This window comes from Gracilinanus agilis, chromosome 5 (genome assembly GCF_016433145.1).
Source record: "Gracilinanus agilis isolate LMUSP501 chromosome 5, AgileGrace, whole genome shotgun sequence".
NCBI classification, from domain to species: Eukaryota; Metazoa; Chordata; class Mammalia; order Didelphimorphia; family Didelphidae; genus Gracilinanus; species Gracilinanus agilis.
Window position 1 is genome coordinate 7706043 of NC_058134.1, and position 23534 is coordinate 7729576.

Consider the following 23534-nt stretch of genomic DNA (forward strand, 5'->3'; position numbering starts at 1 on the left):
GGATTTTCCCTTGGGACTACCACGTGAGTGAGTGGAAAAAGCTGACTTTCCTTTCCTGACTTCCAGAGAGATGAACACCACATAGCTCTCCCTTTTGGAGACCATGTGGGTGATAACTAATTTATCTCTGGGCCTTCTGGTTGGGCTTCTGGAGTCCTGCCAGAGCAAGGCCAGGCACCAGAGCAGATATTTAGCTCATTAAGCTAGATTTCTTACTCTACACTCTTTCTCATTTCTCTACCTTACTTTTTCCCTCTATTTTATAAATAAATACTGCTAAAAAGTCATCTGACTTGAGATATATTAATTTTGTCAATCACATTATCATATATTTAGTTCAACTTTAATTTTAACCCTTATAGTGGTAAGGTCTGAGACTGTAGGTGCTTTAATGTATCTGCCTTAGATGCTGCTTTTGGGACACTGAGAAGCCACAGGTATTAGAGACAGGCTGGGGACAGCTCTCTTTCTCTCTCCAATGGACTTTGCTACATTATACAACTAGCTCCCATTTACACCACTTTAACTTTGGTGAAAATGTTCACATTTAAAATCTTAAGCCATCAAAATACCTGAAGATGTGACCACTTCTTAGTTGTGTGACTTTGGGCAAGTTCCTTCCCTTTCTGAATTTCAGTTCCTTCATCTATAAAGGAAGGATATGGGTCACCTTTTCTAGATTTTAAGAAACTGTAGGAAAGCAGATAGAGGACTAGAAGAAATTTGAAATGGACAATTGTTGCCTGCCAGGGAGGAGGAGAGAAAATACATCAGGAAAGAATACCTACTTCGGGAAGAGCATTAGAGTATTTGTACCCATCAGTACCAAACTTGTCCCCTCCCCATACACACTTGTGTAAAAAATCACAGGACAGAATGATGAGAAAAAACACATTCTGCTTCTTTGCCCTTTGTGACCAGTGGGGAAAGGAGAAGAAATGGGTTCCCAACAGGTTTCATACATGCATTTTTGTTTCTGATAAAGGAACCTTTACAGTTGAGTCTTCTACCCTAAGACTGAGCTACAGCTGGCAATAACCTGTAATACAAAATGTGGAGTCAAATGGCACTTCTTGTACAGGCAGAGGCTCAGAGAATTGGAAGAGGCTTTCAAGGTCATCTTATCTGACCCCCTCTCATTTCTACAGATGTAGACTCCAAGGCATATAGTGTTTAAGCAGTTCTTATAAAGTTGAACAAACTGCTTAGAGGGCCTGACCCGGCCCATTGGTGCATTCTGGTAATCTCTGCTCCTTGGAAAGACTGAGGAAGGTGGATAAATTGAGCTCAGTCAAACTGAAGTTGATCAGATGTCTATGTTAAGCTCAGCACCAACGTGGCACGTCCCAGCTCACCCCAGGAGGGGTGATCCAGCCCAGGCCATTAATGGAATAGAATAGTTTGGAACTGAGAAACAGTGCGATTTGGCCTGAGAGTAGCCACAGTACTTTCTGACTGGCTCGGACCATAAGATTTATTTTCAAAAACAACTATAAACATGCAAGCATCAGATCTAGGCATGTGCATACATCCAGTCTGAAGTAGCGTTTTGAGACTAAAATCAGTATCTCCAATGTCCCAGAATCCACAGAATCCATTCATTGTTCTGGTCCTGAAAGATTTTAAATCCCCAAATCACAAGTCACATAGAAGAAATAAGGGTTAATCATCCTGCTGGTGAGCCTTTGGGATTCACTGGATCTTTAAAAGGTGATTACGCCAGATCCACATTTGAAAGAAAGCTCCTACCTAAAGCTCTGTGAGAACCTATCTAATTTATTCCAAGACTGGAATCCTTCTCACCCACATTAGAAACCCAAACTCAAAGGCCTTTGACAGGCCCAAACCTTTGATGTTGTGAATTCATGTAGATCCTACAGAGCTCTGTGTGCTTCTTCATTGACACGGTGAAGGTCTTAAAACAAGAGAGAAAACTCACAGCAAGCATGGAGGGTCTCATGAAGCTATTGTTTTCTAGTTATTGTTCCAGGGAAATCAGCAAACTTATAAACTGCAGGAATAAGAATTGGCAAGATGAGGGAAAGCCCAGGGCTTGGTGTGCTTTGCAGCCCTCCACAGCATGCATCTGTCTTTTCTCTCAAGTCCCTTGAGGGAAGAAGAAAAATAGACATGGGAAGCCAGGAAGCGGGCAGGAAGACTGAGAAAGAGCTCTGTAAAAAAATGTAAAGATACAAGAGATTTAGGACTGCTATCTTTCACTGGATGAGTGACTGGAAGAGACTCCTGTAATTTCACCATTTCCTCTTAATTTGAAAGAATATGGGGGTTGAAGCAAGATCTTTCAAGATGGATGATAGAGATTATTGACTCCTGTAGCATGCTTTATTTTAACAAAGGGCCACTAGGGAGAGGTCCATCCCCAAAGGAGGGGGGGTGGGTATCCAGCATTGCTTAATCCCTTCAAAGTTAAGTTTGCCAGTTGTCTGAATACATTTGAACAAAATTATGCTCCCAGGCTTTCTTCCATTATAAAAGAGGGTGTCTTTCACATAATGAATGATAGAATGGGGTTCTGGACTTGTATTAATAAAATAATCCATCTATTGATACATCATGAACCATTGCTATTAGCGTATAATCTTGCCAAGAGTATGAAAGGAGCTCTTCCCTGGGAGAGAACACTGGATGCTGCTGTATCACTTGGCTCTTAAACAAACCAGATTCCCAGATTCTTTATAAAAGGACCAATCCACGATTCCTGACATTTGTCACTCTCTAAGCAATACTGTATAGTCCATCAAGTCCTAAACTAAGACTAATAATGGTGGACTGCCCAGGATTTTTCACTTTCTAAGACTAAGACATTGGGTGAGTTGACTCTCTGCACCTCAGTTTCCCAGAAACTTAGAATTGGTATCCATCTCAGCAGTCATCTAGTCCCACCCATATCTGGAAAATAATCATCTCCACATCATCCTCACTATGTGGTTATTTAGCCTTTCTTTAAAGACTTTCAGTAAGAGGAAAGTCAGTACATCTGGAGATAATCCAGTGGTCTTAGCTATTTTTTCCCTGACCTCCAATTACCTCTTGGCAACTTCCACCCATAACCTAACTCTGTCCTCAGGTACTAAACTAAACCAGTATAATCCCTCTTCCATGTGATGTCCCTTCCAATATTGGAAAAGAGTTATTATCCTCTCTCTCAAACCTTTTCTTCTCCATTTTAAATATCTCTGGGTCATTCAACTAAATCTCATATGACATCAATTTGATAAATTATAGATGAACTGAATGAAAATTGGGCCCTTTTCCACCTTGGGTGCTCCCACCCTTTGTATCAAATCATCATTCTTATCAGATTTCGTCTCTTCAGCTTTGGTCCAAAGTTCATGCAGAGAGATCTTTTTGAGACTCTGACCATCCCTGATTTGCCAACTCTCCTTTTCAGCTTTCTATCGCATGCAAGTTGTATAAGGATGTCATCTATGTCTTTATCCAAATCATCGATTATCAAATGAACTAGCTTTAGACCAGATAGGAATTTCTGGGACTTCCCAGTTTCCCCATCTGAAAAATTACTTGGTTAGTCTCTAGATCACTTCTCAGGGCCCTTCCACTCACCTCCTCTGTAATATGAAATAGAAAGTCACTTTTCAGTTTTCAAAAAGTCACTGATACGTACACAGCTGTTCACATTGGTGCCAGGGTAACAAAGGTCTTTGCCCTTTGTACTTCCCTGCGTGCCATGCACAGAGTTTGGTCTATGGCACTCCACTGTGAAATATGTATTAAGGCAGGTGATGAGAGAATGGACATTGACCTGGAGATTCAGATCCCCATGCTGACATGTAACAATTGCATGATCATAGGTATGTCCCTCCAATCCTCTGAGATTTAGTTACCCCTCATGTTAAGGAGAACATTCACACTACCTTCCTCATCAACTCAATATGCCTAAAGCCTTTAGTTAAAAAAAATTAAGAATAAAAATAAACAGCCAAAAAACACTACATAAATGTAAAATATTATTACAGAGAGACTTTCAGATGGGATTTGTGATTTCATTGATTTAGAGAACTTCTAGATGAGGGAAATCCCTCTACCAGCAGAGGTTGGTAAGGCAGACAGTTGTCTAGAACACTAAAATATTAGGAAAATTTACCCAATGTCACATAGACAATCCACGTCAGAGATGGGTCTTGAACTCAGTTTTGCTGGCTCTATATTCCCTTTCCATATAGGAGACAAGGTTACAGTACCATGTATTCTAAGCATGAATCCCAGGCACAGAAGGATGATCACTTTCATATTATCAAAGGACTTAGAACTGCAAACTATATATTTACAAATGAAGAAACTGAGACCAGATCAAAAATATGACTTGCTCTAAGTCATTCTTCATTGCAATTCCTATATGGAACCTTCCCAGCACTAAAAAAAATTTATAATCTCTCATCCCAATTTTTAAATAGTTACATATTATTTGAATATATACAAATTTTAGATATACACAGACAAATATTGAATAGTTAACACTGAAATTCAGTCAACATTATAATTTCAGAGATCCCAGATTGCTCCCCACAAAATCAAGCATCCTCTGAGCTCCTGAACAAAGAGCATCATACAATCAAACATTAGGGCATGCTCATCTTTCCAACTCTGCATGCAATGATCCATGTGTAATTCTGATTCCAGAACACAGAGATCCCATCAGTTGTTCCTCTGCATACAAGTGAGGGCTCCACTGGGCTTTTCTCAGGAAGCTTAAGTTCCTTAAATAACCATACTTTCCACCACACACCATTTTACCCACTTTAATTTATGAATGAATGAAATCACCCATAAACCTTTCCTAGCATTTCTGTGGGAAAGGCTTCCTCCAGTCCATCTAACTTTCTACTGGGGCCAATTTCACAATCCCTTCTTAATATGTTTGACTTTCAGGGAAACAAATTTAAAATAGCCTACTGAAGAAAGAGACTAGAGGAGATAAAGGGGGGAAAGATACTAAGGTTAAAGGATCAGGGTCTGAGTACAGGAAAAATCAAAGTCAGTGACTCGGTTTCAAATCTCCCCTATCATATATCCTTTTACCATCCAGATGTGAAAGTGAGAACATGCACAAAGGAAGGCTGCCTCTTAGCAAAAGGAGCAAAGCTGAAAGGCCATAGCTTCATCCTTTTCTTATCACATCCCCTCCTCTTGGTCAGTCGGTCAAGGGAAATCCTAAGCAATTATCCCACCGAGCTTTGGGGCGAGGTATAGACTTGTGTCCTGATTAGTATAAAGAACTCTCAGAGTGGAAATTCCCTTTGCCATTGGTGAAATCCACCTCATTTTCAGCATATAGTTTCAGAATGTTACCTGAGGGCACCAAGGGGTGAAGCATGGTTTTGATTTTAATTTATCTTATTATTAGGGATTTGGAGCATTCATTTGGAATAGGAGCATGTCCCTGGTCACCCAGCTTTAATACATTAAATTCAAGATTTGTCTCCAGGTTTCCCTTACTCCAAGGCTGGTCCTCTCCTATTATACCATATTCTTCTCCAAATAAAACATTTAAACTTCTTTGAAGACAGCTAACCTTCTTCTAGAGGAAATTCCATTGGTATCTGTCTTGCAGCCTCTATACTAGCACCAACAGAGCTGTTTCTTCATGAGTTGGTTTCATAGACTGTGAAAAGCTGGCAGGGACCTTGGGGAATGTTGAGTTCACTCTCCTCACTTTACTGTCTTGTTAAAAGTCTCCACTTCCTTCTTGAATATTTAACCCAAAGAGCAGGCAAGAACAACAAAGAAAACGGATGTCCCCTTGCCTGACTGAGAATAACATCCCAATGAGCCAAAAGGGAAATGTTCATCTGAAAACCAATTTCACTTGACATCCACGTGCCTTCCTTTCAACTATAACCTTGGGAGATGTAGATTCTAGTCTCAGTTCTGTCACCAGTGACCTACAAGAGTTTGGGGAATGTTAGGTAAGTGGTCAAAGCATATGAAAGAACATTTCTCAAGAGAATTGTAAAATATTCCCAATCCCTAGAGTGAATGCTCTAAAACATGAATAATAAGAGAAATCCAATGGAAGACAATCCTTCAGTTTTACCTCACTTCCTGCAAATTGGAAAAGATAACAAAAATGACAAAAGTCAATTTTGGAGGGGATGTAGAGTAAAAGATATACTAATACATCACTGGTAGAACTGCAAAGTGGCACATCTTTTTTGTTCTTTTTGGAAAGCAATCTGGAATTGTGTAAATAAAGTGACTAAAATGTCCATAGCTTTTGAATCAGAAGTTCCATTACCCAGCTTACACCACAAGGAAGCTATTCATATGAAAGAAAGTCTCCAAATATAGAAAAATATTTATAGCAGTACCTTTTGTGAAAGCCAAGAAATAGAAACAAATAGATATGCAGAAATTGAAGAGTAGCTAAATAAATTGTGGTATATGAATATAATGAACTATTACTGTACCAGTCACCCCTCCAGTGTCACTGCACTGTTGTGGCTGAGAGACTTCCAAAGCTCAATGAGACTATGAGCTATGCCATGCAGAGTTATCTGGGATGAACAAGTCATAGTGGAGAGTGGAGAGTTTTGACAAAAGGTGATACACTGAAGAAGGAAACGACAAACCACGCCAGTACCTTTGCCAAGAAAACCCCAAGAACATCATTAAAATAATAAAATGCATGTCATCAGAAGACGAGACCCTCCAGTCAGAAGATGTCCAATAAATATAGTACTGGGAAGTGCAGAGGACAAATACAAGTAGCTCCAGCACTAATGAAGCAGCTGGGCCAAAGTCAAAAGGAAGCTTAGCTTGATGCTACAAAGAACAATATTGCACAGGAACCTAGAATGTAAGATGGATGAACCAAGGTAAATTGAACATGGTCAAACAGGAGATACAAAGATGAAATCTCAGCATCTTGGATAAATAAAAAGATGGGAATGAGTGAATTTAATTTAGGTGATCATTTCATATACCACAGTGAGCAAGAATCCCTTAAAAGAAATGGAGGAGCCCTCCTGGTCATTAAAAGGGTGAGAAAAGCAGTACTGCAATAGAATCTCAAAAATGACAGAATTGACATCTGTTTGAATCCAAGGCCAACCACGGAGCATAGTAGTGGTACAAGTCTATACTCCAACCACTTATGTTAAAGAGGCCAAAGCTGATTGGTTCTAGAAAGACCTACAGTATCTTCTACAAATAACATGAAATGAAGATGGCACATTCAAATAGGGGATTGGTATGCTAAAGTAAAAAAAATTAAAATTAAAACTGGAATAACAGGCAAGTTTGGCCTTGGAGTACAAAATGAAGCAGGACAGAAAGTAATAGAGTTTTATCAAGATAATTCACTGTTCAGAATAAACTCTCTCTCTTTTTTTTTTTAAACCCTTGTACTTCGGTGTATTGTCTCATAGGTGGAAGATTGGTAAGGGTGGGCAATGGGGGTCAAGTGACTTGCCCAGGGTCACACAGCTGGGAAGTGGCTGAGGCCGGGTTTGAACCTAGGACCTCCTGTCTCTAGGCCTGACTCTCACTCCACTGAGCTACCCAGCTGCCCCTAAACTCTCTTTTTCAACAACCTGTAGGATTAAAAATGTATATTCAGGTATTATTTTTATAAGATTTAATAATAACTTGAAGCAAAGAAAAAATAACCTCAGTAAAAAAGAAGCTTCCCAGACTGCACATCCAGGAGAGAGCCCAGGGCTTTCAGAGCTGAGAGCTCCCTGAGGGCAGGGTTTCCAGCAAATTTATTTCCTAAAATGTGAGCATGCCAAAAGAGGACATAACTTAAAGGGATGCTGGGTAATATAGTTCATTTATATCAAATTTCTATTTACACAAACCCAAAAGGCAACTCTACACAAGGACATCCCCAGATGATCAATATGAAAATCATATTGTGTATATACTTTGCAGCCAAAGAGGGAGAAACTGTATAAAGTCAATTAAGGCAAGACCTAGACATGACTGTGGCTCAGATTATGACCTTCTTATTGCAAAATTCAAATTTAAATTGAAGAAAGTAGGGAAAACCATCACACTACAAAGTTATGATCTAAACATCCCATTAGAAATACAAAATGAAAGTGATGAATTGATTTAAGGGATGAGATCTGGGAGAGAGAGAATCTGAAGAACTATGGATAGAGGTTCAAATATTGTACAGGAGACAGTAGAAACAACCACTGCTACCACCACCACAAAACATTTCAAAGAAAAAGAAGGGCAAAAAAGTTAAGTGGCTGTCTGGTGAGGAAAGAAGGAAAGGGAAAGGGAAAGATACACTCAACTGAAAGCAGAATTCCAGAGAATAGTAAAGAGAGATAGGAAGATTTTCTTAAAAACAAGCAATACAAAGGAGAAGAAATCAAGAGAATGGAAAATAGAAGAGATCTTTTAAAAAATATTAGAGCTATTAAGGGAGTGTTTCATGCAAAAATGGACTTGGAAAAAATAAAAATTGTAGAGACGTAATAGAAGTAGAAGAAATTTTTAAAAAATGACGAGAATGTTGAGAAGAATTATACAAAAAATCACTGGTAATAATGGTTTCGGCATCCTGGAGAATGTCTGGTGGGACTTTGAAAGCATTGTTAACAAAAAAGTTAGTGAAGGTAATGGGACTCCAGCTGAGCTATTGAAAATCCTAAAATATAATTTTGCTCAAGTGCTACACTCAATAGCCCAGTAAATTTGGAAAATTCAACAATGATCCTAGATTGGAGGACATTGGCTCACATTCCAATCTTTAAAAAGGGCAATGCTAAAGAATGTTCAAATTACTAAACATTCATTATCATGTCATATGCCAACAAGGTTATGCTTAAGATTCTGGAAGTTAAATAGGACAAAAATGGAAAACTACAAATGTTGGAGGGATATAGGAAAAGTGGGACACTAATAACACTCTTGGTAGAATTATAAACAGATACCACTATTCTGGAGAACAATATAGGTCTAGAGTCAAAGGGCAACAAAACTATGCATATCCTTTGACCTCACAATACCACTACTGGGTTTGTATTCCCAAGAGATCAGAGATAAAGAACAAAGTCCTACCTGTAGAAAAATATTCAAGCAGCTTTTTTATAGTGGTAAAGAATTGGAAACTGAGGGAGTTATCCATCAATCAGGGAATGGCTGAACAAGCTGTGTTATATGGCTAAAATGGAAACAAAAAAAAAAAAAAAAAAAAAAAAAGGAAAACTATTGCACCATAAGAAATAATGAGCAGGATGAGTTCAGAAAAACCTGGAAAGATTTATATGAGCTGATGGAAAGTGAAGTGAGAAAAACTGAAAGAACAGTGTACACGGTAACAGAAATATTATGAAAGAGTTAGTATTATGAGCAAAACAAGGTCCTAAGAAAACCCCAAGACTCATGATTAAAAAATGCTATCCACAACCAAAGGAGGAATTGTTGGAATCTATTGCAAATCAAAGAATGCTATCTTTCACTTTATTTCCTTGATTAGCTTTTGTTGTATGTATGATATGCATCTTCTGTTGAGGCATGGGGAATATGGAAATATATATTGCATGAAAGCACTGATATGATCTATATCAGACTATTTACTGTCTCTGGGAAGGGGGTTGTATTGGAAGGAAGAGAATCTGAATTGCAAAATATCAGAAAACAATTGTCAAAACTTGTTTCTATGTGTAACTAAAAAAAAATAAAAGAAAGTTACTTTTTTTTTTTTTTTAAAAGATTCCACAAGCTAGGATTCAATAGCACAAGGACTGAGAATTAACAGAAGATCAGGCTGTTTTTTCATAGAAGCAGAGGAACTAAAGACCAAATTGCCAGCATTTGCTGGATTATGGAGGAAGTAAGAAATTTTCAAGAACAAATAAACAAGCCATTGACTTCTGCTTCATTGATTACATTAATTAACCTATGAATGTGCAGATCACAACAAAATGGGGCAAGTCATCTGAAAGATGAGCTCATTTTACCTGTTTGCTGAGGAACCTGCAGAAGAGGCAAGAAGCAAGGGTTAGAACCAAACATGGAACAACTGGTTGGTTTAAGATTGGAAAAAGCTATATATTGTCATCTGATTTCTTTAATTTATGTGCGAAGTACATCATGCAAAATGCTAAGCTGGAGAAATCAAAAGTTAGAATGAAGATTACCAGAAAAAATATCAACATTTTCACATATGCCAGTGGTAATACTCTGATGATGGAAAGGGAAGAAACATTAAGAAGCCTCTTGATGAAGGGGAAAAGGGGAATGTAAAGGCTGGCCAGAAGCTTAAATTCAAAACTCCTAACATTTTGGTAACTGGTTCCATCACTTCCTAGGAAATAGAGGGATGAGAAATGGAATCAGGGTCAGATTTTATATTCTTGGGCTCACAGCTCACTGCCAAAGGGAACTGCTGCCATGAAATTACAAGCTGCTTCCTCCTTGGAAAGAGTTATGACAATTCTGGACAGTGTGCTAAGAAACAGCAATATCACCTGACTGTCAGAGGCCTGTGTAGCCAAAGCTATGTTGTTGTTGTGTGTTTTTTTTTTTCCCAGTAGCAATATAAGACTATGAGAGTTGAACTAAAAGGAAAGCTGACTGCTCTAGAATAGACATTTTTGAATTGGGTTCTTCAAGAAGACTTTTGAGAGCTCCTTGTACAGCAAGATGACATCAGTTAATATTTAAAGAAATCACTTCATATTTTTCACTGAAAGGATGAATATTGAATATTTTAGCCACATAATGAGAAGATGAGACTCGTTGGAAAAGATCTTGATATTGGGAAAGATTGAAGGCAAAAGGAGAAGGGGACAGCAGAAGACAAGAGGGATGGATAGTGTCATGGACAAAATGAACATGAACTTGGACAGTCTTAAAGAGATTGTGAATGATGGAAGGGCATGGCATGCTATGGTCCATGGTGTCACAAAGAGTCAGACATAACTGAACAATAATGGCAAAACTGTGACAATCAGTAAGTTAACTTATTAAATGCCTGCTATATACCAGGCACTGTGCTATAAGAAATGATTAATTTAACAAATTAAAAAGAGGCGTGGAAGGATTTCTAGGAACTGATACTGAGTGAAGTCAGCTGAGTCAAAAAGACAATACATTAATCACAACAATGTTAATGCCAGCTATGATGCTCACTCAGCTACATAAAGGAAGTTGATATCAGCACATATAGAAGCCAGCAAAAATCTCTTGATTTCCCCAACCCACCCTGCTTGCAAGCTGTGATCTAGCCCTCTCTGTCTTCTGCAGTATTGATCCAGTAGGAGCATTCCTTCATCCCTATTACCTCCCTTCTCTGAAGACCTATGCTGAGGCTGCATCATGGGTTTTTGAAGTTAGTTCTTGAAGTTCTTGAAGACTTGGCCCACACTCTTACAGGTGCCACCAAGCTAGTAGTCAGCATGGCCATATATACATACAAGAGGAGGGTCTACAGGCCCCAGCAACCCATGAAGACCTTCTCCTAAGACACAGATGGCTAGAGGCAATGTCTACACCAGCATGACTACAGATATTCTGGTCCTCCTCCCAGATGCCAGTGCCTTCTCCTCTTCCCAGAATTGGTTTAATGTAAAGTTATCATTGTTCATGCCCCTCTCCCAACCCAGTCTAGGATATGAGCCCTTCAAAGTCAGGAATTGCTTCCTTTTTGTCTTTACGTCCCCAGGGATGGGCAGTCTTACATGTATTACTAGGGATGGGATTGGCAATACAACGAGACGTGTGATGGCACTGATACAGAGAGCATCCAATGAGGTGCCTACCTCTTCCAAAGCAGATCAACAAGGATTCTGCAATTCCATCTCTGGTGGCTGCCTAGAACACTGACAAGTTAAGCAACTTGCCAAAAATTACGTGGTCAGCATTTAGAGATGGAACTCAAACCCAAGTCCTGATTCTATAAGCAACTAGTAGTAGGTGTGAAATATTTGTCTAATAAACAAATGAATGAATTTACATTCCACCCTGCTAGTCTAGACCTACTCTTCCAGCGTATTGGCATTTTTCTTTGATTCCTGATTCTATCATCTAAAATGTCTGATCCACTTTTGGAGTCTAATACAAATTTGTGCTCCTCTTTCCTTTTAAAAGAAACATTTTGAAAATCCATTTTGGTTTCACTCCCAGTTAATACCTCCTAGGCCAGTGATGGCAAACCCTTTAGAGGGGCAGGTGATGTGAGACATGTCCTCAGGTGCCCACAGAGAGGGAGAAGGGAGCATCCTGGCCCCAAGGCCCTCTGGCTTTCTAGTAACAAACTCTGGTGAACTCTGTGCTGGGGCGACAGCACCCACACCCACAGAGAAGGCTCTGAGTGCCCCCTCTGGCACATGTGCCATAGGTTTGCCACCACCACAGTGCTAGGCGAACATTATCCACAGACATCATAAGGAATGGATGATAATCCTTTTCACATTGATCTTTCTACATAAAAGGCCAAAATTATTCCACGGACTTTAAGCTAAGAAAATAATGGTCCTGGCCCTTATTTATTCGTCTTTGGGCAATTTACATGTGGTAGATTAAATGGTGTTTGTAAATAAAACTTCATTATTAATGTCATTTCTGCTCAATTTGGGAGTCTCTCGGGATCAATTCCATCCTTACGATTTGGGACATGCACACATATGTGCCAGTCAGATAGGATTTCTTTACTATCTTTGAAGGCAACATGCCCTAGAATGGTATGAGAAGATCTAGAAAGGACTCCAGGGATCAGTTAGTCCAGATCCCTCATGTTATAGATAAGAAAGCTCATGACCATAGAGATCTAGTGAGCTGGCCAAAGTCTCACCGGTAAGAGGTGAGATTTAAACTCGGCTCCTCTAACTAAAACCCAGGCTTTTTTTTCTCCACAACCCATGCTACCTACTTGTAGAAAAAGACAAGCAAAATCTCTTCTCCCTCAAACATTTGTATTTATTTGTGTTTTTTTTTAAACATGAGCTTATTTTAAAATAAAAATCCATTTGTTTAAAATGTGAAAAAATAAAAATGCTCTCAGGAAAAGGAAAGCTCTTTCATCCTCAGATTGGGAGGTTTCTTCTCCCATTGCCTGGACAAGTCACTGACTCCAGGGACATTCCATCATTCTCTTTCCCCTCCATCCCCCACTCCCCACCCCTCCATATGCACACATGTCCACCTTCTTTATTCATCCTGCTCCCTGCTCTCTCTCCCTTAGCCCACCTCCCATCCTCCTTCTCAGTATTATTCCAGGTCTCCTCCTTTTCCTTCCTACCTACCCCCTCAGTTCATCCACCCACCAAAATGCTCAGTTCCGTTCCACAGTATTGTTTCAAGCTGAACACTTCCCTCTATTCCCAGTTCCATTACAGAATCCCATCACCACTGATCTCTGCCACCAACATCAGCCTCTTCCAGCTGTGACCTCATTTTCCCCCTCTCTGCCAGCTCTGCAGTCTCTTCTGGACTTTGGCCAGTCCCTGTGGGGCTTCAGAGACAGAGTCCCTTCTCTACTTTTTCTTGGTCCCACAGAGCTCTCCCTCTGAAGGGAACAATCTAGAATTCAGTCTGGAAAGGGTTCTATTTAGAACAAGGCATGGCTGGCCTTGAGTGAGAATTTTTTTTTGAAGGTCCGGTAACCCTGGAATGCCTGAGTCTGCTGAGTTCATAGCTGATTACATTTTCTTTGGGAATGTGAAGGGGATGCCCAGAGATTGAACGAGGCTTACATATTCCTGGCATTGACTGCTCCAACTTTCTTCTAAATTCACATTCAATCAGGTTGATGGGGAAGGCCGCACTGTTTACAAGCCTCTTTCCACTTATCCTAGAATGATGTCATCAGGAACAATGAAAAATGGATGGAAGACAGTGGGTGGAAGACACAGAGAATTTCGAATATTATCCAGCCTTTGGTGGTAAACATAGGAAATGGGGTGGGAGACATTTGAGACATGCTCTGCTCCCCTTCTTTGTCTTCTTTCTCATCTTCAGAAAGACAAGACTTTTTCCACTCAGATTTCAAAGGCATCCTCCACAATCAATCTTAATACACTTCAAGAGCATCACATACACAAATCATCAGTGAGACGTCTCCTTGGCACTTACCATGGGCCATGCGGTGGAACCAATAGTAGCCTAGGTCAACTCCCAAAAAGGTCAAATACCACGTCCATGGAGAATCCCAAGACAGATTGAAGAGTCTATAGTTCTCCCAGACATAAATATATGTGGACAATTCAATACTCCTGAAAAAGAGTCTGAAAAGGAAACAAAGGCAGAACTCAGGTTCCATGTGCTAGAAGTAAAATCATATTTATTAAATTCACTGAGCATTCATCTAACAATTACTTTGTACAAGACATTGTGTGAGGTACTTGGGGACAGAAAATAGCCCGGTTCTTCCCTCCCAGATCTTGCCTTGATAACATCATCACACCAGGCCTGGAAGGGACTGCCAATGCCTTTAAACCCAACCTCTTCACTTTAGAAATGAGGGCACTGAGGTCTAGGGAGATTGATTCAATTCAACTAGAATCAATTAAAAAATATATCAATTCAGTGATTACTATGGGCCAGGCTTTTTTCTAAGTGGTGAGGACACAGAAGAAGTCAACAGGTGGTCCTTGCCCTTACAATCTAATGACCTGGCCCATGCTGTAGAGGTGGCTTTCTACTGGAAAGTAGTTGAGGGCAAGCAGAAAAGGACGAATACATCATGTATGCAGGCAGGTAATGTGTGTGGAGATAATTTGACAGGGGAGAGAGCTCATCAGGGCATTTCTTCACCAAAACTATGGCAGCTGAACTGAGCCTTCAAGGAAAGTAAGGATGCTCTGCCCTACAATGCACATTCGCAGAGATAGGAAGGAATCTCCTAGCCCACAAAGAGCTGACTGGGGACAAAGAGGGAAAAGGGATGCATCACAAGGCTTAGATATAGCACATATCAAAAGAATCTCCAAAATGCCAGGCACGTCTTTCTAGAGAGGGCTCCAGATCCCCAGCTGCCCAGGTTTCCATTTTCATCAACTGAAAGAGGTGGCTCCTCTTTCCATTTTCTCCTTCTCTGTATCAGGTGAGATGAGGCAAAAGACGTGACACAGATTCTAAGAAGCCCTCACAGTGAAATTATGCCCAAACTATAATGATTCATCTGTTGCGGTGACCACCGTTGGCTTGAGCACCCAGGGGGAGCCTATTGGCATGGAGGATGGTCAATCCACTGATGGCAATTTTGACTGATGAAATGGTGACTTTGTCTCACATTTCAAATGCATGGATTACTTTCTCATGTTGTTATTTTTAGATGAAAATGATCTCATTTCCTCTCACTCATACATGCCCATATACACAATGAGGCAGAGCTGCTATCCTCAAGTGTTGGCTCTAAGGACAAACGGCATGAGATTCAATCAATCAGCCAACAAGAATTTGTTCTTACTTGGTGACTGGCACACTGGATACAAAGGGAGGTGAAAACATAAAGCTTCCTTCCCTTCCCTCAAGGAACTTGCATGTGAAATTCACACTCAAATCAAATTTTAAAGAAAAATTCCTTTGGTGCCCATTGTTCTGGGTAGAATCCTCAAGACATCATAAAGCTGGCACTGAATGATTGCTGCCTGGAGTAGAATTTGGGAGTGAAGGGAGAGAGAGCCTGATTTCCATAGGAGAGAAGGTTTTCTCTGCTCTATTAAGTGCAGTTGTTTCTAAAGTACTAAACAATTTCAAGTAAAACACTTTCTAAATGTTTGCACCCTGAAACAAAGCTCCAATCACTCTACCCAAGTTTTGCCTCTGTTTTGCAGACTTTCCAGATAATGCACACATTGTATTCTTAGAGAGTTCCAGCAGTGCCTGCAGGAATCCTGAGCCATACTGGACACCTAGCCAGGCACAAGGGGAAGTCCTTTCACTAAGAAGTGAAAGGGTAGCTCCTAACTCCTTCTGTTAATACTCTGAAACTAGACCCTTTAAAAATCCCCAAGTACTTCACGTCAGATCTCTCTGCATGTCCAAGCTTTTCTCCTTCTTGGAAAGGCATATACAGCAAATGGGCACATTTCTTCCTTTCAAAAAATGATCATTTGGTATCATTTCTTTTTTTTGTTTTGTTTTGTTTTTTAAACCCTTAACTTCTGTGTATTGGCTCCTTGGTGGAAGAGTGGTAAGGGTGGGCAATGGGGGTCAAGTGACTTCCCCAGGGTCACCCAGCTGGGAAGTGTCTGAGGCTGAATTTGAACCCAGGACCTCCTGTCTCTAGGCCTGGCTCTCAATCCACTGAGCTATCCAGCTGCCCCATTTGGTATCATTTCTGCTTAAGGTTATTGAAGAGAACTAAGGTCACATTCCACACATACACATTTCGTTGGGGCATTTCCCTCTTTTGGAGTTCAGTCTATTTCCGGGTGCCTCCTTTGCTTGGAAGTCATTTACAGAGCAACCAACAGGCCACCTGCTAATCTCTTTGACTCCCCAAGAGTCATCCATCTTTCCCCTTCAAAAAAAGAAAGGTCTGAAGGGGAAAGTGGGAGCATGAATCATGTAACCATGTTAAAAATGAATATTAATAAATGTTAAAAAAAAAAAAAAAGAAAGGTCTTGGGAGGAATAAGCCTGAATTCAAAGCTTTTGCATGCCCACAAAGAATAAGGAGGTAAAGTGGATAGAGAGCTAGCCTTGGAGCCAGAAAAACTGGGATATTTAAGTCCAGAGTCTGAGTTAAGACATATCCACTGTATTAATCTGGAGCAAGTCAATTAACCTCTCAGCTCCCTCAGCAATGCCCTTATTATCATCATTGCTAATGTTTTAAGGATTACAAAGCACTTTATAAAAATCACCTCATTTAATTCTCACAACTCTAGGAGGTAGATGCTGTCATATTGCCATTTTATTGTTGTTCAATCCATTCAGTCTTGTCGAACTTCATGACCTCTTTTGTGGTTTTCTTGGCAAAGATACTGGAGTGGGTTGCCATTTCCTTTTCCAGTTCATTTTACAGATGAGAAAACTGAGGCAAACATGGTTAAGTGATGCACCCAAGGTCTTAGAGCTAATTAGTGTGGGAGGCTATATTTGAATTCAGGAAGAGGAGTCTCCCTGACAACAAGCCTGGCACTCTATCTATCACACCACCAAGGTGCCCACTTTACAGAAATTGGGCAGAAAAGTTGTGACGTTAGCTAATGAATTTCCTAGGCAGGTTTCAAATTCAGTTTTTTCTGACTCTCATTCCAGTACCCCAGTCATTAAGTCATCCAGCCACTGCTTTTTGCCCAGTGATAATAACTGGCATTCACAAAGGGATTTAAAATTCACATCTCATACGTAGCAGCCTTGTTAGGTACATGTTACAGTTTTCGTGATTTCCATTCTAGAGATGGGAAAACTGAGGCTTGGAGGTTAGTGACTTGCCCTTGGTTACATGATTAGTAAATATTAGAGCCAGAATTTGGATAAACAAGTGCCTGGATCTTTATGAATATTAGCTTTTAACACTGCTCCTGATTTTCCTCCTGAAGCGCAGAAAAAAAATAATTTATCCATTCAATGGCTTGAGTTTCCTCATCTGTTAAATACAATCTGAGCCCACTTCCCAGGGGCATGGGATGAATAAGTCATAAAAAATGGGGACCGCTCCCAGGGTTGAGCCAGACTACACCTCACCACATCTTAAGACGTAAGTTTAAATTAGAGATGATGGGCTTAGAAATGCTCTCAAATTCCTTCCACCGAGCAGCTTCCTTCTCCAAGTCCATTATTAGATGGAACAGCAGAGCCACAAGTGAATGAGAAAATCTCCCCCTGCTTCCCTTGGGCTGGATCTCAGGAATGCTGTCCTACCATGAAACAGATTCTGAACGGCTCTGCTACGGTGCATGGCTTTGACAATGAGGTGCATGTGTCAATATGGGAATCTGTGCATATGGGTGCGTGTGTTTGCATTCCCAGATTTGCAAAGCGATTTAAACACATTATCTCATGAGTTCTCACTCATCAATGCATTGTTTATGTATAAAGTATTCCAGAAAAATGGGCACAGCTTCAGCTGAGACATATAAATTGTCATATTTGTCTTGTATGATTATACTACATAATCCATTAAAACTCTCTCCCCATCTCTCCTCTTCTCTCTTTGTCTCTCTCTGTCTCACTCTCTCTCTCTCTTCCTCTCTCTGCCTGTTGTGTGTCTCTCTGTCTCTCTATCTGTCTCTGTCTGTCTGTCTGACTTTCTCTTTCTCTCTCTCTCTTTCTCTTATCTCCCCTGTCTCTCCTCTTCTCTCTCTTTGTCTCTGTCTCTCTGTCTCTCTCTCTATCTCTCTCAGTCTCCCTCTCTCTGCCTGTTGTCTGTCTGTCTGTCTGTCTCTCTCTCTCTCTTTCTTTCTCTAACTCCCCTGTCTCTCATCTTCTCTCTCTTTGTTTCTGTCTCTCTCTCTATCTCTCTCAGTCTCCCTCTCTCTGCCTGTTGTCTGTCTGTCTGTCTGTCTGTCTCTCTCTCTCTTTCTTTCTCTAACTCCCCTGTCTCTCATCTTCTCTCTCTTTGTTTCTGTCTCTCTCTCTATCTCTCTCAGTCTCTCTCCCTCTCTCTTCCTGTTGTATGTCTCTCTCTCTCTCTCTCTCTCTCTCTCTCTCTCTCTCTCTCTGTCTCTCTCTCTCCTTTTTCAAATGATTTCATATGATGAGAAAACAATTCTCAATTCAGACCCCACATATTAAATGATAAAAAAAAATGATTTTTTTAAACTGATTTTTTTTTTGCCTTCTTGGAGATACTTCTTGGGATGCCAGCTGCTTCCAAGGTATTCATCTCATTCATCCCTGGAACACTACAAGGTGCCAAATGCTTTTGTCAATAATATACGGTCCGGGGGGCAGCTGGGTAGCTCAGTGGAGTGAGAGTCAGGCCTAGAGACAGGAGGTCCTAGGTTCAAACCCGGCCTCAGCCACTTCCCCGCTGTGTGACCCTGGGCAAGTCACTTGACCCCCATTGCCCACCCTTACCACTCTTCCACCTATGAGACAATACACCAAAGTACAAGGGTTTAAAAAAAAATAATATACGGTCCAAGTCTAAAGCCTTCAGTCTCTTACCAATAGCCACAGATGGGGAAAAAATTAAAGGGATAGCATATTCAACTGCTGTATTTTTTTTCCTTAAAAAAATCTGACTTCATGTTCCCCAGGGAAGGAAAAATCTATAGAAAAACTTTGTTGTCCCTGCAGAAATGCTGAGGGCAAGGTCATACGAAGGGAATTTGTATGAAGGGAGCCCTGATACAGTTATAAGACTCATAAAATATAAATAACTGGAGGAGGAGAGGAGGGGCAGAAAGGATTCCTCCATGACCTAAATGATATACCAAGTCCCCAGCTGCCCTCGTCTGGTTCCGGGCTCCTGAGCAACTATAGAAAACAGAATTGGAAGGAGGCTCACTTGCTGGTTAGTTTAAACAGAATTAAGGAAATTAAAGAACTGAGAAAACGAAGCAAATTAATTCAGCCATTTTTTTGACCATTTTCTGCAGCCAGCCTGTAACCCATTAATAACTGAGAGATTCTACCTCTGCTTCCTCTGAACCGATGAAAGCTGCTCCCCTCCAAATCAAAGACTCATGGGAGCAGAGACCTGGCATTCTGTTCTTTCTGTAGCTCATATGCATGGCCATCCCCATGCCAACAGTCACATGCAAAATAAAATTCCCTTTTGTTGGTTCTTCCGTCTTTGAGAAGGTAGCATTGCCTTTGAAGAAAGCTGCAAATACTGGAGTTGAGCTAATGGATGTCCCATGTCAATCAAAGCAGTGAGTAATTAGTATGCATCCTCTTTATACTGAGCACATTGCTAGGCAGTGGGTAGTCAGAGAAAATAGTCTGTCCTCTCGAAGAATTCACATTAATGCAGAGACAATTTGTGTAGATAATATAAATATCGACTGAATATTACATAAAAGAAATACAAGGTAATGGGGGGGGAAAGGACTGGGGAGTCACATTAGTATCTGGAGGGAGAGGAAGAAAGAATTCTTATGGAAGGTGAGGCTTGAACAGAGCTTTGAAAAAAATAAGGTATTTTAAGAGGCAGAAGTGAGGACAGAGAGCATTCTGGGTTCGGTATGTGTAAGGGCAAAAAAGGGGTTTTATGAGTTCAATATATTAAAGATGGTTGCCAGAGGACTGAACTATTATCAATCCTCAATTAAGAATAATCTCAAATCAAAATTGACTTTTATGGAAGGTTATTTACATGAGAAGAGAGAGAGGAAGTACGGAAATAAGAATCTGTCCCACTGATTAGTCCAGGTAGATCTTAACCCTCAGCCCAGGGTTAAAGGGCTTGAACCCGGAGGGGAATGGAGCAAACTTCATTCACAGAGTCTATAAAAGAAGGTTCTTAATAGAAGTTCAGGAAGATTCAGTCTTTAAACTCACCACGTGGAACAGTCTCAGTCACAAACCAACAAAGCTCCCTCAGATCCCCTTTACCAAACCAGCAGCCGCCTCACTCACTCAACTCCCTCTTTTAAAGGGGTCCCCCATGCATCACCTCCAGGGCCCTCCCCTAGCCTGTGTGTCCAATCACAATAGACGCTTTTCATAGAAAGCGTAAGGGGCGGTCCATTGATTCTGATTGTCACTCACTCCAGCACACATGGGTTAGAAACTCCCAGAATTAGAAGGTGCTCTCACCTTTGGTGATTAAATCTAAAGATGGGCAGTGTAGACTTAATCTAATTATCACATATGGAAGATGGCCAGAGCAGAGGCATAGAGAGAGTATCCTGTATAAAGAATAAGACCAACACCAGTTTGATTGGACCACAAGGTGCATGGAGGTTGGGGGTGGGTGTAAAAAGGTCTGTAAGAGGCAAACAGAGAAGTTGATAATCTAGTCATTATGGGAGGAGCCAAGGCAGCTTATTGAATAAGGAAGAGTCAAGGTCAAATCTCTATCTATAATTTAGGAATGTCATTTTGGCAGCTACGTGAAGATGAAGTGGCATTAGGAGAGAGATGAAGTGGGGAGGCCATTAGGGGGAGGCCAGCCCACCCCTACTCCAGCATGTTTCTGGGCTGAGTTTGTTATTTTTCTCCTGAAATGATTTTCTTTCTCTTCTTGTCAAACAGACGAGATTTTGTAAGATGGAAAGGATGGGAAGAAAAGAGCAGAAAATAATGAGTCAAAAAGAGCCAATTCAGACTCTGAGATCCGTAGACTCACACTAGTAGGATTGGAAAGAGCTTTCAGGGTTAGATAGTCCAACCTATTCATTTTACAGATGAAGGAACTGGGCTCAAAACGACTTGCCTAGACCATATTGGGTAGAAGTCTCAGAGCTGGAATTTGATTCTAGTTCTCCCCGTTGCTTAGCCAGTATTTTTTTTCCGCCATAGTTGCTTGCTATGATGAAACCACAACAGGAAAGCAGAGATACCCATCATAGAGTCTTCACAAAGTACATTTGCTAAATCTTACAGACTGTGTACATGGATGAGATTGGATCTGAAAGTTAGTCCTGAACTAGAGATTGAGATTTCTATTTTAGTGTTTAAAAGACACAGAAGCACCTGCCTTTGACCTGCTCAGTGCCTGGCACTGTACCACATGCTGGAGATATGAAGACAAAAATAATAGGTTCCATGCCCTCAATGACTTTCCATTCTACCATTTGTCAGGTCCAAGAGGAAGGTGTCCCAAAGGACTGGCTTCTGACAAGAGGATATTCACTTGTTTCTCTAACCAGAGGAGAAAATCCATGAGGTAGTGATGTGGATAGATGGATGGACACTGGAGGGAAACAGAGATGTCAAAGAAAAGTCATTAGAAAGGTGGGGAGATCCTGATCAAGACTCACACATTTCAAGTGACTTAGTATCCCTTGGTCTTAGGCATCAAGCTATCTCTTAGGGGCAGAGTCACTTGGGGTTACTTCTAAATGTAAGTTAACAGGTAATGCTGGACTCTGATCTGATCTGGTAGTAGAACTCAGCACCTCCATCATGGTGACTTCCAAGTCACAGGAACGTAAGAGTTAGACTCTAGCCTGCCTATTTATCAGCAGCTTGATCGTGGACTCTTCGCTTCAGGTTTGGGAAGCTCAGGTTCCTCCACTGTGAAATGGGGATGTCTACATTTGCCATAGACTTCCCTCACATGAGGAGAATGTTGTGCTAGCATCAGGTCTTTATGAAATGGATGAGTCATGGCTACTGGGATTTCTCAAAAATGCAGATGCTTTTGTTTACAGATGAAAAAATGTCTTCTAGTGACAAGTGAGGTGAGTACTATTATATCATGATTTAAATGAAAAAGATAGAGACAGAGAGGAAAGGGGGAAAGAGTGAAGGGAAGAAAAGAGAGGAAAAGAAAGAAGAAAGAGTGAGAGGATAAGAGAGGAGAGAAGGAGGATAAAAAGAAATGGAGGGATGGAGCTGAATGATAAAGAAGAGAGAGAGAGAAAAGAAATAGGGAGAAATGAGAAGAGAAAGGGAAGAGAAGGCAGAGGGAGAGGGAGAAGAGAGAGGAAGAAGGGAGAAGGAAAAGAAGAAAAGCAGAGAGAAAAACAGAGGGAGACAGAATGGGAAGCCTCCTGAGAAAGGTTCATTTGCTGAACAAAGTGAGGCTTCCTGTGATTGAAATCCCCCTAACTTCCCTGTAGAAGTGCCAGTCCTGGAGCAGACACCGAATTTATTACCTTGTCAACTGACTTATTTAGGGTTGACACAAATGGAGCAGAGATCTGCCTGACGTACTGCAGTGGAGGCTGTTTTTCACGCGTGGACAGAAAGCCAAACTTCCCTCAAGGTGGAGGCCAGGCAGCAAGGCGCTGGGGGACCTCTATTCCCTGTGTTCTGTCAGCAGGATGGAACTGGTCCCCTCCCCTTTTTAACATGCAAACACAGCCATGAATTCACCAGGACTAGAAACAATTCGCCAGAACGACACAGCTGGGAAATGATTATCAAGCTTTGGCAAGTCTTGATTGCAGGAAATAGCACCTACATTTTCCAAAATGTTCCCACCAGACCCTCAATCCTAAACCGGAGCTCCTTCCTCTCCCCTCCACACCTTCCCACCCCCGGATGACTTTGCTTTCTGGAATTTCGACTTCCATGATGAAAACCCATCCTGGAGGGAGGAAAGACTCCCAGAAACGGCATGCTGAGCCGAAATTCTCTTGTGGAGATGCAGCCTGCTGGTTAGCACACGGGATTAGGGACCTAATTCCAAAATCCCAGTCCCAGTTTAGTCATTAACTGTGATGAGAAGATCCTTAGGACTTGGGAGCTTAAGGATAGGGAGAACAGAATATTTCCAAGTCTGTGATGCAGATACACAGAGGTCTTCCTTGGACAATCCTGTTTATTCCCAATTTAATGTAACAAGCAAACATTCTGTAGATAATACATATATATGTGCCAGGCAATAAACGCAGCACTTGGGAGACAAAGGCAAGATTTAAAAAAAATAGAAAAAGAGAGAAAGAAAGAAAGAAAGAGAGAAAGAGAGAAAGAAAGAAAGAGAGAGAGAAAGAAAGAAAGAAAGAAAGAAAGAAAGAAAGAAA

General features: G+C 40.9%; 1 protein-coding gene across 1 annotated transcript in view; it reads right to left on the reverse strand.

The window, feature by feature from the left end:
• AGMO (alkylglycerol monooxygenase) overlaps positions 1 to 23534 on the reverse strand; it is a 329174-nt gene that overhangs the window by 289795 nt on the left and 15845 nt on the right. The window contains exon 3 of the mRNA XM_044679541.1: positions 14074 to 14225. Coding sequence (XP_044535476.1) covers positions 14074 to 14225 — 152 coding nt within the window. The remainder of the gene's footprint in view (positions 1 to 14073; positions 14226 to 23534) is intronic.